The 14,765-nt window shown below is 36.1% G+C and overlaps 2 protein-coding genes across 2 annotated transcripts in view; both read right to left on the bottom strand.

The window, feature by feature from the left end:
* Positions 1 to 6,781: 6,781 nt before the first annotated feature.
* Positions 6,782 to 9,199, bottom strand: LOC144979128 (uncharacterized; the record flags this gene model as incomplete). Its single annotated transcript, XM_078925728.1, has 1 exon — positions 6,782 to 9,199. A coding segment is annotated over one exon (810 nt), but the record flags the coding sequence as incomplete, so codon positions are not given.
* A 420-nt stretch (positions 9,200 to 9,619) lies between these two features.
* The window catches only part of LOC144979679 (uncharacterized), a 53,642-nt gene continuing 48,496 nt past the window's right edge, over positions 9,620 to 14,765 (bottom strand). The window contains 1 exon segment of the mRNA XM_078926577.1: positions 9,620 to 14,472. Coding sequence (XP_078782703.1) covers positions 9,722 to 14,472 — 4,751 coding nt within the window. The 3' untranslated portion in view covers positions 9,620 to 9,721.

Here is a 14,765-nt window from a genome sequence, read left to right as displayed (position 1 = left end):
TTTTTGCGGCCGCAAATATCAGGGCGATCCGCAAATTTTGGCAAATTTCCCAAAATTAACAAATCGTGGCAAATTTAGGGAAAATTGGCAAATCGCGTGACAAATTTTGAGAAAAAAAAAAGAAGCGAAAACAAAATAACGAAAAAAAAAAAGTGCGAAACTTGAGAAATGTTGCAGCTTTGCCTGGGCCCAAACCAAGGGAAGCTACTTTCTACGGATAATGATCCTTTAAAATCTTTGTAACAACTCTATTCATAATGTAGCCTCCTTAAATGTAATAAATTGTCTTTTATATTTATTTTTTCTTTATCGTGTGTTAATTTTTACTGAAATGCTTAGTTCTCCTCGGCAAATTTTTTGGCAAATTTTGGTCTTTTTGGCAAATTTCTTGGCAAATTGTGGGATTTTTTGGGGCAAATTTTGGCAAATTTTAGGTCCCAATTTGGCATAAAATGCAGATGACAGCAAAGTTACAACCACCGCAATCATAATCATCCTCTTCGTCAATCTCGAAATCACCATTATGGTAATTTTCGTTGTTGTCTACTGTTTTTTGTTTTTTTTTTTTTGTTGGGTTTTTATTTTTTTATGTTTTATTTTGTTTGGTTGGTTGGTTGGTTTGTTTGTTTGATTTAGTGTGGAAAGGGGGGGGGGGGGGGGGGGGGGGGGTTGTTTGTTGTTTTCAATTACGGGTTTTGCGGCGTTTACGACACCATTAATTTAGTGTTCGGTCATTTCAGAGCCAGTAAAACGGAAGATGATAGACTTGTAGATCTGAAGTATAGAGGGACAATGGGTAAGAGTTATCTGAAACATTTTTGCTACAAATTTCTATTAGCTCAAGTTCAATGAATGCTTTGTTTTGTTTTTAATGGTTTTACGGCGCTTGCGACATATTCTGATTATTTCAGCGCCAGTAAATAGGAAGAAAATGAGATAGTAAAAAAAATAATACAGTGCACTCTGAATACGTCGATCTTGCTTAAGTCGATGTTTACCCAAGTCGATTTTTTTTCTTGGTCCCTCCCCCTTCTTCCTATATTATAAAATTAGTATTTTTTTAAAACTCCACATAAGTGACCCTCCGCCTCGAAACGGTATTAAGTCGGATTTTTCAATTTTGGGTTTTTGGTACCCAATCATAGCTTATTTTATGCTTTAAAATTTGATACCAAATTTATACAATTCTGATCATTCATTGCCGAGATATGACCGTTTGAAGTAGGGAGAGTGTGAAAACCAAATTTTGAGAAAATCGACTTTGAAGTGAGGCACCGTTTTCACGCACAGTCAAATCAATGGGCAAAGATAACTCCTTAGATACGGGCATTGAAAATTTGACGAGAATAGTAAAATTTGGCATGAGCTTAAATTATATATCTAATAATGTACATACAAATTTTTGAAACAATCCAATAATTACTTTTGTAGTTATTCATTATTATGTAAGATGTTCTTAAACAAATAAAACACTGGGAAAAAATGCCGACAATTGCTCACTTTTTCAAGAATGTTTGATATTTGAATAAAGAATCAATTATTAATGTGATATTAATGTGAAATGTTTGTCTTATTTAATAGAGAAAATACGATTTCAAAATGCCAAAAGTTAAAGAAGGTTTTATAATTTGAAAGTACAGTTTTGAAACTACGTGAAGCCGGGTGGGCAGGGAAAGAATTATCAAGAAAGAGGATTAGAGAGGAAGAGATAGAATGAGAGAGTAAAATACACACACACACATGTGTGTGTGAGAGAGAGAGAGAGAGAGAGAGAGAGAGAGAGAGAGAGAGAGAGAGAGAGAGAGAGAGAGAGAGAGAGAAGAAAGAAAGAAAGAGAGAGATATAGAGAAAAAGAGGAGCGAGAGGGGGAGGGGAGTGAGACTGCTTGTGCATTAAGAGGACGCGAGGGAAATAGAATAAAGATTGAAACCTGTATAATTGTAATTGTATGTGTTTGTGTGTGTGTGTTTGTCTGTGTATGTGTGTGTTTGTTTGTTTGTTTGTTTGTTGCTTTAGGTCTCTTCCAACACAATTGAGGTTATAATGAGAGACCGCTGAAACAAAAAAACAAGCAATCTAACAAAAATAGTACAAATGTCAATCAAAATCATAACCTAAAGATATCATAAGCTAAATTATAAATAACCAAGAACAAACAGGCAGAGGATTTACAGGAAAAAAATATCCCCTGTCAAAAATACAATCACAAACCAAAGAAGCAGGATAGGCTAGTAAAGAGAAGAAGAAACGACATCACTATCGGATCGTACACCCATGCGAACATCATAGGTATATGATTCAAGGGTGATGTTCCCATCCAACCACCCGCTATGTGTGTGTGTGTGTTTGTGTGTGTGTGTGATAGAAACAAAAGGGAGACGGAGAGAGTGAGGTAGACATGAAGAAAGGGATGGAGGCGGAGCAAAGAATTGTAGGGATAGTTTTAAAGAAAGCATTTTGTTACAAAGTAAGTCATAGTCAATCAACTGGAAACATATTGACCAATGAGATTGCAATTAAAGAAATGGGCTGGTCAAATCAATCATTGCATTGTTTCCATTTTGAGTCAGATGACAGCTTGAGGAGGAGGGGTGGGGCTTATTGTGTAGTGACTTACATGAAAACCTGTTATTGAATCTCTCAAGTTGTCCTTAGCGTTCACCCACATTGTTCATTGTCTAAAAAGACCCCCCCCCCCCCCCCCCCCCCCCCCCTTCCTTTCTTTCAGTATACAAAGAAAGCACGACAAAACGAACATCCATCTCTCTCTCTGTTTGTATCTCTCCCCTCTTCATCTATCTATCTATCTACTATCTATCTATCTATCTATTTATCCATTTATAGGTTTGTCTTTCTGTCTGTGTATCTATCCATCCATTTCATTTTTTAGTTACACGTATTTCCATCGGGAGTTCATTAATTGTTGAAGGTTCTATTTATTGTTCTGCTTTTGTACTTAAAATTAAATGTTTATCCTACAACAATCTCTGTAAGTGTAAGATTAGTCAACTGTTGTCCTATTAAGTCTTAGCATGTCCTATAATTTCATGAATAAAAAAAAGAGGGACAAAGGAGGACCATCACCTCGATGCAGCTCGACAAAGAGATAATAGCACGTGGTGTGTATCAAAATGCACAAACACACACATATGTAACACACGCATGCTGACGTCATGAAGCATCGCCCGAGCATTATGGTCTACAGCCACAGCGTATGTGATGAGCGTTGACCAATCAGAATCATTCATTTGTAAGGTTGTCAGGGAAAAACCTAGACTTGTTTACAGTTTTTAAAGTCCATTATTGGTTGAACCATGAAATTGTGAAAACAGTCATGCTTTCTCTGAGATAGATAAAGACACGCCCTTTGCTGTGATATCTTACATCTTATTGGTGGAGAAAAAGACTCGGTATTACTAAGCCTTGGAAAGGGTGGCTCTCTGAGAGAAAGTCAACTCTCGTTTTGAATGTGTCAGTGTCACTGATAGTTGCATTTTTAAACTTGAAATTTATATAACTTATCGTCATTGTTTATGTTGAATTATTATGTTTTCATGTAGAAAAATGATTGTAGTTTCTGAAACAACCAAAAACTGAAATTTGATAATTTTGACCATTTCCACTTTAAAACCGGTTTTCTTCGTTTTCCAAATCCCGACTTAATACCGCTTCGAGGCGGAGGGTCACGATGTCGCTTAAGTCGATGCTCTTATCACTCACGACCACAATAAAATCACAAAGAAACAAATATTTCCATTGGTTAAAAAAGCTGCCAGTAAGAATGTTCATTGGTTAAGAATATCCGCGAACGATTGGCGCACACCGATGTGATTTAGGTGTTTTGCCTGGTGTCCGTGCTTAATGTACATAAGTAGTATCCAATAGCTTTGATTTATCCATCTCACATTTTACATCGTCGCAACTTGTTCTAATCCCAGGCCATATGGCCCTTTTAATTAGTATCAGTTTTATCAAGACTCCAACTACAATGGCAAACCTATCGCTGAAAAGAAAGATCCAGTTGATCGATGCAGTTGAAAAGTCTGAGGAAATTGGCATACCAGCCATTTCTGTCTCGACGATTTACTAGAAGCACGACCTTAACCTTGAGGCTCCTACGCTTTTCGAGGAATAATTCCACTTAGTTGGTCTACATTCCCAATTCCTCGCAAACATTCCGCTTTTCAGCTTACCAATCGAGGAAAAAATTATTTTTAAAAAAATCTCTAGTAAAAAAAGGTGAGCTATGGCATCAGCATCTCCTATGGTCAATCAACACACATTGTGTGTGTCTGATTAGTCCCTTCAAATTGTGTGCAATTGATGTCAAATAATAATATATTTTAGGGAGGGGGTTGACCGAAGTATTATTATTATGTTGACTCCAATATGCGAGGTCAATGACCTAGGTAATATTATATGTTGGCTCCAATCGGTAGTATTATTGAGTACAGTCGGCTTCTTTCCCTTTTTAATTTTAGCCCTGTGTATTTGTGCGCGAGCGTGTGAGTGTGTTGTGTGTGTGTCGGCACTTGCGTTTGTTTAATTAGGTGTGTGTGTTTGGGGGCGGGGTTAAATCCATCCATTCAATGCTCTGATCTGAGACTTACACTTACAAGGCCTGTGTCCTATATATTTATTTGACCCCCTTTGACTTTTAGTCTTTAACTTTACACAATCTGCACATTTTTACACATTTTATATTGTATCATTTGTGTACTTTTGGATTGTCTAATACATTTTCTGTTGTAAAGCATGTCAATAGTCAATAACAGTAAGTTGATTCCGCTTCTTTAAATCTCAAATACCGTTTTTTATGTATTCTGATTTCTCTTTGGGGCTATTGCGGGTAGGAGCCTCTGATGACCACCACAGGGACCTCTACTTCTCTGGTCAATTTGATGCGACCAAGCAACATCAGCGGAAAGCGCGACATGAAGGGTCATACTTATTTTAGATGGGCTTGATTTATTCACACACATATTATTTGCTCATTTGGTTACACTCCGGTTCAGTTGATTTTCGGTTAAGTCGATTTTATTTTCAGTTCCCCAGGGCATCGTCTTAACCGAGTCGACTGTATAGATTTACAATTGAAAGCACACAAGAAAAAGTATCATTATACCTACATATCAAGTACGGCATCCTCAACAAACGGTTTCCTCGAACTTATTCGAATTCAAGAGGATTTCACAATTCTGTTTGCTTTTAAGTTTTTAGGGGTTTTACGGCGCTATTTAGGTCATATCAGCGCCAGTAAAAGGGAAGAAAATGGAGTAGTTTAAAAGTTCTAGAATTACAATTAAAGCATCCTAAAAAACGTAAGACAAAGGGAAATGGTACAAATATGGGATAGGTGTATATTCCAAGCGCATACTATTACTATCATTGTGCGTAGTTTGAGATCACCTAAAATGCCTGAAAGTCTCATCCAGACACGAGCGGAGGATCCCTCTGCGAGGAATACACTCAAATGCTTATATTATAAATTCAAAACAAACAAAAATAATAATTTAAAAAACAGAGAGATGATTTACAAGGAAAAAAATATCATCTCCCAATACAAAAACTATACCTTTGACTGTTTCCCTCCCAGCCAAGGACTCCGGCCTGGGCCATGTCATAACCAAGTAATCTCATTCCAAGACAAAGACAGAAGGCAAATTGGAAAACAACTATAGATGGATAGAAGACACAGCAAGTGCCTCCCTGCCCACTATGGGAGGTCAGGAACCCCACCCAGCTATTAGCACATAACAGAGATGAATTACAAGGGAAAGAAATATTATCTCCCAAAACTAACACTATCATACTCGTTTCCCTCTCAGCCAATGACAGGATCCCACTAAGATGAACAAACTCAAATGCTAACAAATCATTATATCTACAGTCAAGTACGTCATCCTCAACACACGGTTTTCTCGAACTTATTCGAATTCAAGAGGATTTCACAATTCTAATAATGTACCTATTTTTGATGATATAACCTTTAAGCCCTATCCAAGTACAAGGAAATGATCCTTGTTTGTTTGATTTTAAGGGTTTTACGGTGCTTGCGACACATTTAGAATATATTCAAAACAGAAAACATAACTAACACAATACATAACAAGGATTACAATGGGGAAAATCATCTCCCAATACTAAAACTAAAAACTAAACATTTGGCTATTTCCCTCTCAGCTAAGGACTCCAGCAAGGGCAAGGACAAAACCAATCGATCCCCCTCCAAGAAAAAGACAGAAAGCAGCTCGGGAAATATAATTGTATAATATAAGGGGATAAAAGACACAGCAAGTGATAAACTGTCCACCATCTGAGGTTATGAAGGATACACTAAAATGTTTACAAAGTAAAAACTAATAATTACAATTCATGAATTAATTTTCAAGGGGAAAAAATATCATCTCTCAAAAAAAAAAGAAAAAAAAAAAAGGAATTTGACTGCTTGCCTCTCAGCCAAGGGTCCCCCAACATGACCAGGGGAAAACATGAGCAATCTCAAAATCTAGAACAAAAAACAGAGAACATGAAAAGGGAAAGCAGATAGAGGGGTAGAAGATGCAGCAGAAGTAGTTGGGGTTTTTTGGCAATGTTTTAAGGGTTTTACAGTGCTTGCAACTCATTTAGGTCATATCAGCGCCAGTAAAAAGAAGAAAATGGAATTAAGTCAAAATATTATAGATTTACAATCAAAGCACCCGAAAAAAAAAGTAAGACAAAGGGGAATTGGTTCAAAAAGGGAACAGATGTAATTATAATAATGTAATAATATTAATAATAATAATACAATAATGTACTTTATTCATCCAAAAAGGAAATTTTTGTACAGACATATAAAATGCCGACAATGATACATACATAAACACAATATACCCTACGTAAATAAATGTGGTAAAATAAAACTTGGTAATAGATAGGAGTGTAATAATATTGTAAGCTGTGAGAATAATTACATAGTATAAATTTCAAGGGACATACAGATTATATAATTTTAAAGATATAGATATCTAGTAAAAATTACATAGTATAAATTACATGCCATATGACAAACATTTGTATGGCATTTCTCCTGTACGAGTTCTTGAGTGTCGTTGGTATTGAATACAAGTAAATGTCTTTCCACAAGTCACACATTTATATGGCTTTTCTCCTGTGTGGATTCTTGAGTGAATATGCAATGTTTGAGGTTTATTAAAGGTCTTTTCACAGGTTCCACATTTATATGATTTTTTTCCACTATGGATTCTTGCATGAACTCTCAATGATCCAATATGTCCAAATGACTTTCCACAGCTCATACATTTAAATTGCTTTTCTCCAGCATGGATCTATTAGCAAATGCTTTTCTGCAAGTCACACATTTGTATGGTTCACTTTTTGAATCAAGTTTGTTTTGTTTTGTTTTTCTAAGGGTTTTACGGCGCTTGCAACACATTTAGTTATATCAACGCCAGTAAAAAAGTAGACAATGGGATAGTAAAAAGTTCCAGAATTACAATTAAAGAACCCAAGAGAAAGTAAGACAAAGGGGAACTGGAACTAAATAAGGATCAGATGTAGATTCCAAGAGCATACCACCAATGTACTTTGTTTGAGATCACCTATAAGTCTCATCCGGACACAATCACAAAATCGAACAAAGAGGAATACACTCAAACTCAAACACTTACATTATACATTCAAAATAACATATAATAATACAAATCAGAGAGATGATTTACACGGAAAAAAATATCATCTCCCAAAACAATAACTATGCATTTGACTGTTTCCCTCCCAGTAATGACTCCGGCCAGGGCTAGGACAAAACCAAGTAAACTCATTGTAAGACAAAGACAGAAAGCATGTTGGAAAACAGATAACGGGGAAAAGACACAGTATGTACCTCCCTGCCCACTATGGGGGGGGGGGGGGGGGCAGGAACCCCACCCAGTTTGAATCAAGTCTTGACTTTTGTAAGTTTGATCTCTGTGTAAATGCATTGCAATGGAAATTTGTGTGAATTTTTTTTACTACCTAACGTTGAAAATGGCTTGCCACATGCATGGCATTTATATGGCTTTTCTCCCGTATGAGATCTTGTGTGGATTTTTAACAATGATGGGTATACAAATGTCTTTTCACAATATAAACATCCATAACTTTGTCCTTTGGTTCGTGATTCAGAGGGAAGCAAATTATTTTGGCTTTTCACAAGTGTAATTCTGAGTGTTCCTTCAAATTTGAAATCCAAGAAAAACTTACTCCACAAGACGCACTTATATGGCTTTTCATCAGAAAGGATGCCATATTTAGACTGTTTACGAACTGGAATAGAAATGTCCTTTTTATGCATTTACTAGCATAAATGGGGATGTCTTTAGAGTGTCTTTCTTTCTGGGTCTTTTTAAAAATAAAAATGTGCCTTTCCACATGTCAGACATTTATATGACAGAAGTTTATATGAATTTTCTCTTGAATGAGATCTCAAGTGCTCTTGTAAGTGTGGTTTCTGTCTAAATGTCTTTCCACAAGTCATACATTTATATGGCTTTTTTCCTGTATCGATTCTTGATTGTATTTCTAAGTGTGGATTCTGAGTAAATGCCTTTCCACGAATCACACATTTATATGGCTTTACTCCGGGATGGATTATTGAGTGAATATTCAAACTTTGAGAGATACTAAAGGTCTTTCCACTAGTCACAGATTTGTACGGTTTTAATCTTGTATGAATTCTTGAGTGCATTTCTAAGTGTGGTTTCTGAGTAAATGGTTTTCCACATGTCAGACATTTGTATGGCTTTACTCCTGTATGGATTCTTGAGTGTAGAGTTAAGTTTCCTTTCTGAGTAAATGCCTTTCCACAAGTCACAAATATATAGGGCTTTTCTCTTGTATGGATTCTGGAATGAATATTCAAATTCTGAAAAACACTAAATGCTTTTCCACATGTCAGACATTTGTATGGCTTTTCTCCTGTACGGATTCTTGAGTGTAGAGTTAAGTTTCCTTTCTGAGTAAATGCCTTTCCACAAGTCACACATCTATAGGGCTTTTCTCTTGTATGGATTCTTGAGTGAATTTTCAAACATTGAGAAGTACTAAAGGTCTTTCTACAAGTCTCACAATTATATGGCTCTACTCCTGTATGGATTCTCCTGTATGGATTCTTGAGTGTAGAGTTAAGTGTCCTGAGTAATTGCCTTTCCACAAGTCACACATTTGTATGGCTTTTCTCCTGTATGGATTCTTGAGTGAATATTGAAACGTTGAGAAGTACTAAAGGTCTTTCCACAGGTTACAAATTTACAGGACTTTTTTACTGAATGGGTGCTTACTGATCTTCCTAGTTTTGTTCTATGGTTAAATGTTTTTCCACATTTAAATGGGTCTTCTTTTGAATGAACTCATGAGTGTCGTTGCAAATACTCATTTTGTGAAAACGTTTTTCCCTTAGTCAAACCCCCATGAGGCTTTTATCCTGTATGAATTTATAAATGCAGTTTTGAGCTTGATTTCTGAGTGTAATCCTTTCCAAAAGTCACGCATTTATATACCTTTTCTCTTGTATGGATTTTTGAGTGAATTTTCAAACTTTGAGAGGTACTAAAGGTCTTTCCACAAGTCTCACAATTATATGGCTTTACTCCTGTGTGGATTCTTGAGTGTAGAGTTAAGTTTCCACAAGTCACACATCTATAGGGCTTTTCTCCTGAGTGGATTCTTGAGTGAATATTCAAACTTTGAGCAGTACTAAAGTTTTTCCACACGTTACACATTGACAGGACTTTTTTACTGAATGAGTGCTTACAGTATGAATTTTTAAATATAGTTTTTTTAAGCTTGATTTCTGAGTATAATACTTTCCACACGTCACGCATTTATATGGCTTTACTCCTGTATGGATTTTTTAGTGAATTTTCAAACTTTGAGAAGCACTAAAGGTCTTTCCACAAGTCTCACAGTTATATGGCTCCACTCCTGAATGGATTCTTGAATGAATTTTCAAACTTCGAGAAGCACTAAAGGTCTTTCCACAAGTCTCACAATTATATGGCTTTACTCATGTATGGATTTTTGAGTGTATTTCTAATTGTGTACTCTGAGGAAATGCCTTTCCACAAGTCTCACAATTATATGGCTTCACTCCTCTATGGATTCTTGAATGAATATTCAAATATTGAGAAGTTCTAAAGTTCTTTCCACAAGTCACACATCTATAGGGCCTTTCTCTTGTATGGATTCTTGAGTGAATATTCAAACTTTGAGAAGTAGTAAAGGTCTTTCCACAAGTCTCACAATTATATGGCTTTACTCCTGTATGGATTCTTGAGTGCATTTCTAAGTGTGGTTTCTGGGTAAATGCTTTTCCACATGTCAGACATTTGTATGGCTTTTCTCCTGTATGGATTCTTGAGTGTAGAGTTAGGTTTCCTTTCTGAGTGAATGCCTTTCCACAAGTCACACATCTATAGGGCTTTTCTCCTGAGTGGATTCTTGAGTGAATATTCAAACTTTGAGCAGTACTAAAGGTTTTTCCACAGGTTACACATTTACAGGACTCATTTACTGAATGAGTGCCGACAGTATGAATTTTTAAATATAGTTTTAAGCTTGATTTCTGAGTATAATACTTTCCACAAGTCACGCATTTATATGGCTTTACTCCTGTATGTATTCTTGAGTGAATTTTCAAACTTCGAGAAGCACTAAAGGTCTTTCCACAAGTCTCACAATTATATGGCTTTACTCCTGTATGGATTCTTGAGTGAATTTTCAAACTTCGAGAAGCACTAAAGGTCTTTCCACAAGTCTCACAATTATATGGCTTTACTCATGTATGGATTTTTGAGTGTATTTCTAATTGTGTGCTCTGAGTAAATGACTTTCCACAAGTCTCACAATTATATGGCTTCACTCCTCTATGGATTCTTGAGTGTATTACTAAGTGTGAGCTCTGTGTAAATGCCTTTCCACAAGTCAGACATTTGTATGGTTTTACACCTGTATGGATTCTTGAATGAATATTCAAATATTGAGAAGTTCTAAAGTTCTTTCCACAAGTCACACATCTAAAGGGCCTTTCTCTTGTATGGATTCTTGAGTGAATATTCAAACTTTGAGAAGCACTAAAGGTCTTTCCACAAGTCTCACAATTATATGGCTTTACTCCTGTATGGATTCTTGAGTGCATTTCTAAGTGTGGTTTCTGAGTAAATGCTTTTCCACATTTGTATGGCTTTTCTCCTGTATGGATTCTTGAGTGTAGAGTTAGGTTTCCAACCTGAGTGAATGCCTTTCCACAAGTCACACATCTATAGGGCTTTTCTCCTGAGTGGATTCTTGAGTGAAAATTCAAATGTTGAGAAGTACTAAAGGTTTTTCCACAGGTTACACATTTACAGGACTTTTTTACTGAATGAGTGCCGACAGTATGAATTTTTAAATATAGTTTTAAGCTTGATTTCTGAGTATAATACTTTCCACAAGTCACGCATTTATATGGCTTTACTCCTGTATGTATTTTTGAGTGAATTTTCAAACTTCGAGAAGCACTAAAGGTCTTTCCACAAGTCTCACAGTTATATGGCTTTACTCATGTATGGATTTTTGAGTGTATTTCTAATTGTGTGCTCTGAGTAAATGACTTTCCACAAGTCTCACAATTATATGGCTTCACTCCTCTATGGATTCTTGAGTGTATTACTAAGTGTGAGCTCTGTGTAAATGCCTTTCCACAAGTCAGACATTTGTATGGTTTTACACCTGTATGGATTCTTGAATGAATATTCAAATATTGAGAAGTTCTAAAGTTCTTTCCACAAGTCACACATCTATAGGGCCTTTCTCTTGTATGGATTCTTGAGTGATTATTCAAACTTTGAGAAGTAGTAAAGGTCTTTCCACAAGTCTCACAATTATATGGCTTTACTCCTGTATGGATTCTTGAGTGCATTTCTAAGTGTGGTTTCTGAGGAAATGCTTTTCCACATGTCAGACATTTGTATGGCTTTTCTCCTGTATGGATTCTCGAGTGTAGAGTTAGGTTTCCTTTCTGAGTGAATGCCTTTCCACAAGTGACACATCTATAGGGCTTTTCTCCTGAGTGGATTCTTGAGTGAATATTCAAACTTTGAGAAGTACTAAAGGTTTTTCCACAAGTCTCACAATTATATGGCTTTACTCCTCTATGGATTCTTGAGTGTAGAGTTAAGTTTCCAACCTGAGTGAATGCCTTTCCACAACTCACACATCTATAGGGCTTTTCTCCTGAGTGGATTCTTGAGTGTTGAGTTAATTGTCCTTTCTGAATAAATGCCTTTCCACAAATCACACATCTATAGGGCTTTTCTCCTGAGTGGATTCTTGAGTGAATTTTCAAACTTTGAGAAGTACTAAAGGTCTTTCCACAGGTTACACATTTACAGGACTTTTTTGAGTGCATATCTAAGCTTGATTTCTGATTATATGTCTTTCCACATGTCACTCGTTTATATGGCTTTTCTCCTGTATGGATTCTTGAGTGTTGAGTTAATTGTCCTTTCTGAGTAAATGACTTTCCACAAGTCACACATCTATAGGGCTTTTCTCCTGAGTGGATTCTTGAGTGAATATTCAAACTTTGAGAAGTACTAAAGGTCTTTCCACAAGTCTCACAATTAAATGGCTTTACTCCTCTATGGATTCTCGAGTGTAGAGTTAGGTTTCCTTTCTGAGTAAATGCTTTTCCACAAGTCAGACATTTATATGGCTTTTCTCCTGTATGGATTCTTGAGTGTGTTTCTAAGTGTGTGCTCTGAGTAAATGCCTTTCCACAAGTCAGACATTTGTATGGCTTTACACCTGTATGGATTCTTGAGTGAATATCCAAGTATTGAGAAGTACTAAAGGCCTTTCCACAGGTTACACATTTATAGGGCTTTTTTACTGAATGCGTGCTTACAGATCTTCCTAGTTTTGTTCTTGTATGGATTCTTGAGTGAATTTTCAAACTTTGCAAAGTACTAAAGGTCATTCTACAAGTCTCACAGTTATATGGCTTTACTCCTCTATGGATTCTTGAGTGCATTTCTAAGCTTATTCTCTGAGTAAATGCCTTTCCACATGTCAGACATTTGTATGGCTTTTCTCCTGTATGGATTCTTGAGTGTTGAGTTAGGTTTCCTTTCTGAGTGAATGCCTTTCCACAAGTCACACATCTATAGGGCTTTTCTCCTGAGTGGATTCTTGAGTGAATATTCAAATTTTGAGAAGTACTAAAGGTCTTTCCACAGGTTACACATTGACAGGACTTTTTTGAGGGCATATCTAAGCTTGATTTCTGATTATATGTCTTTCCACATGTCACTCGTTTATATGGCTTTTCTCCTGAATGGATTCTTGAGTGAATATTCAAATATTAAAGTTTATTAAAGGTCTTTTCACAGGTTCCACATTTATATGATTTTTTTCCACTATGGATTCTTGCATGAATTCTCAATGATCCAATATGTCCAAATGACTTTCCACAGCTCATACATTTAAAATTCTTTTCTCCAGCATGAATTTTTGAGTGAATTTGCAACAAAGATCTATTAGCAAATGCTTTTCCACAAGTCACACATTTGTATCGTTCATTTTTTGAATCAAGTCTCGACTGTTGTAAGTTTGACCTCTGTGTAAATGCATTGCAATGGAAATTTGTGTGAAATTCTTTACTACCTAACGTTGAAAATGGCTTGCCACATGCATGGCATTTGTATGGCTTTTCTCCCGTATGAGATCTTGTGTGGATTTTTAACAATGATGGGTATAGAAATGTCTTCCCACAATATAAACATCCATAACTTTGTCCTTTGGTTCGTGATTCAGAGGGAAGCAACTCATGTTGGCTTTTCAAGTGTAATTCTGAGTGTTCCTTCAAATTGGAAATCCAAGAAAAACTTACTCCACAAGTCGCACACTGATATAGCTTTTCATCAGAAAGGATGTCATTTTTAGACTGTTTACCAGCAGAAATAGAAATGTCCTTTTTTGCTCTTTTACTAGCAAAAATGTGAATGTCTTTTTTAGACTTCTCACAAATGGAAACAGAAGCGTCTTTTTCAAACTTTTTACTGGCAGAAAAATGACTATCCTTTTCCACCCTTCCAGAAATGGGATTGTCTTTATTAACAGTCAACCTACCTGAAAATGACTTTTCACTACTAAGACACAGATTTACCTCTGCCTTCTTGCGAGTTTTCATGTGTCGTGTAATAGGTGAGCAAATAGAAAAAGATTTTCTTCTTGTGTAGCCTTTGGTCTTCTTGGTTGAGTAATTTTCCCTGCCTGATGAACTCAGCTTAGACGAATTGTCTTTTGAAGGAGATGGGTTGACCTTGGCAGGCAAAGTCTGTAATCCAAGACAATTGTCTGTAGTTGTATCCTGATCTATTTCGACAGCAAAATATTCACCGACTCCCGATTCCTGCATTGGCATTTCACACGCTTCAGGGATGATGTCACCTACAGAAAATAATAAGAAATGGTGAGTGGAAAGGATTTTTTAATTCTTTAATTGTCAAGGTTATGAATTCAACTTTTTTACAAAATAATTTTTACATAAAAAGCCAAAAAATCGTGAGCTTAAATATAGCACAATTTCCAAGAAATTAACTCAAAGCTGTGAGCGCGAGGTTGACTCATTGAAAAAGTCTCTTAATTCACATTCTCTCATAACACTTATGTATAAAATGAGTACCTTGTCAGTTACAGCGATAGTCAACATGAAAGCAAATCGATTTGTGAAAAAGCATTTG

This window comes from Berghia stephanieae, chromosome 9, assembly GCF_034508935.2.
Source record: "Berghia stephanieae isolate SIO BIC M18660-M18661 chromosome 9, UCSD_Bste_1.3, whole genome shotgun sequence".
Classification (NCBI taxonomy): Eukaryota; Metazoa; Mollusca; class Gastropoda; order Nudibranchia; family Aeolidiidae; genus Berghia; species Berghia stephanieae.
Note: the sequence above shows the minus strand (reverse complement) of the source record. Positions and strands in the feature narration are given on the sequence as shown.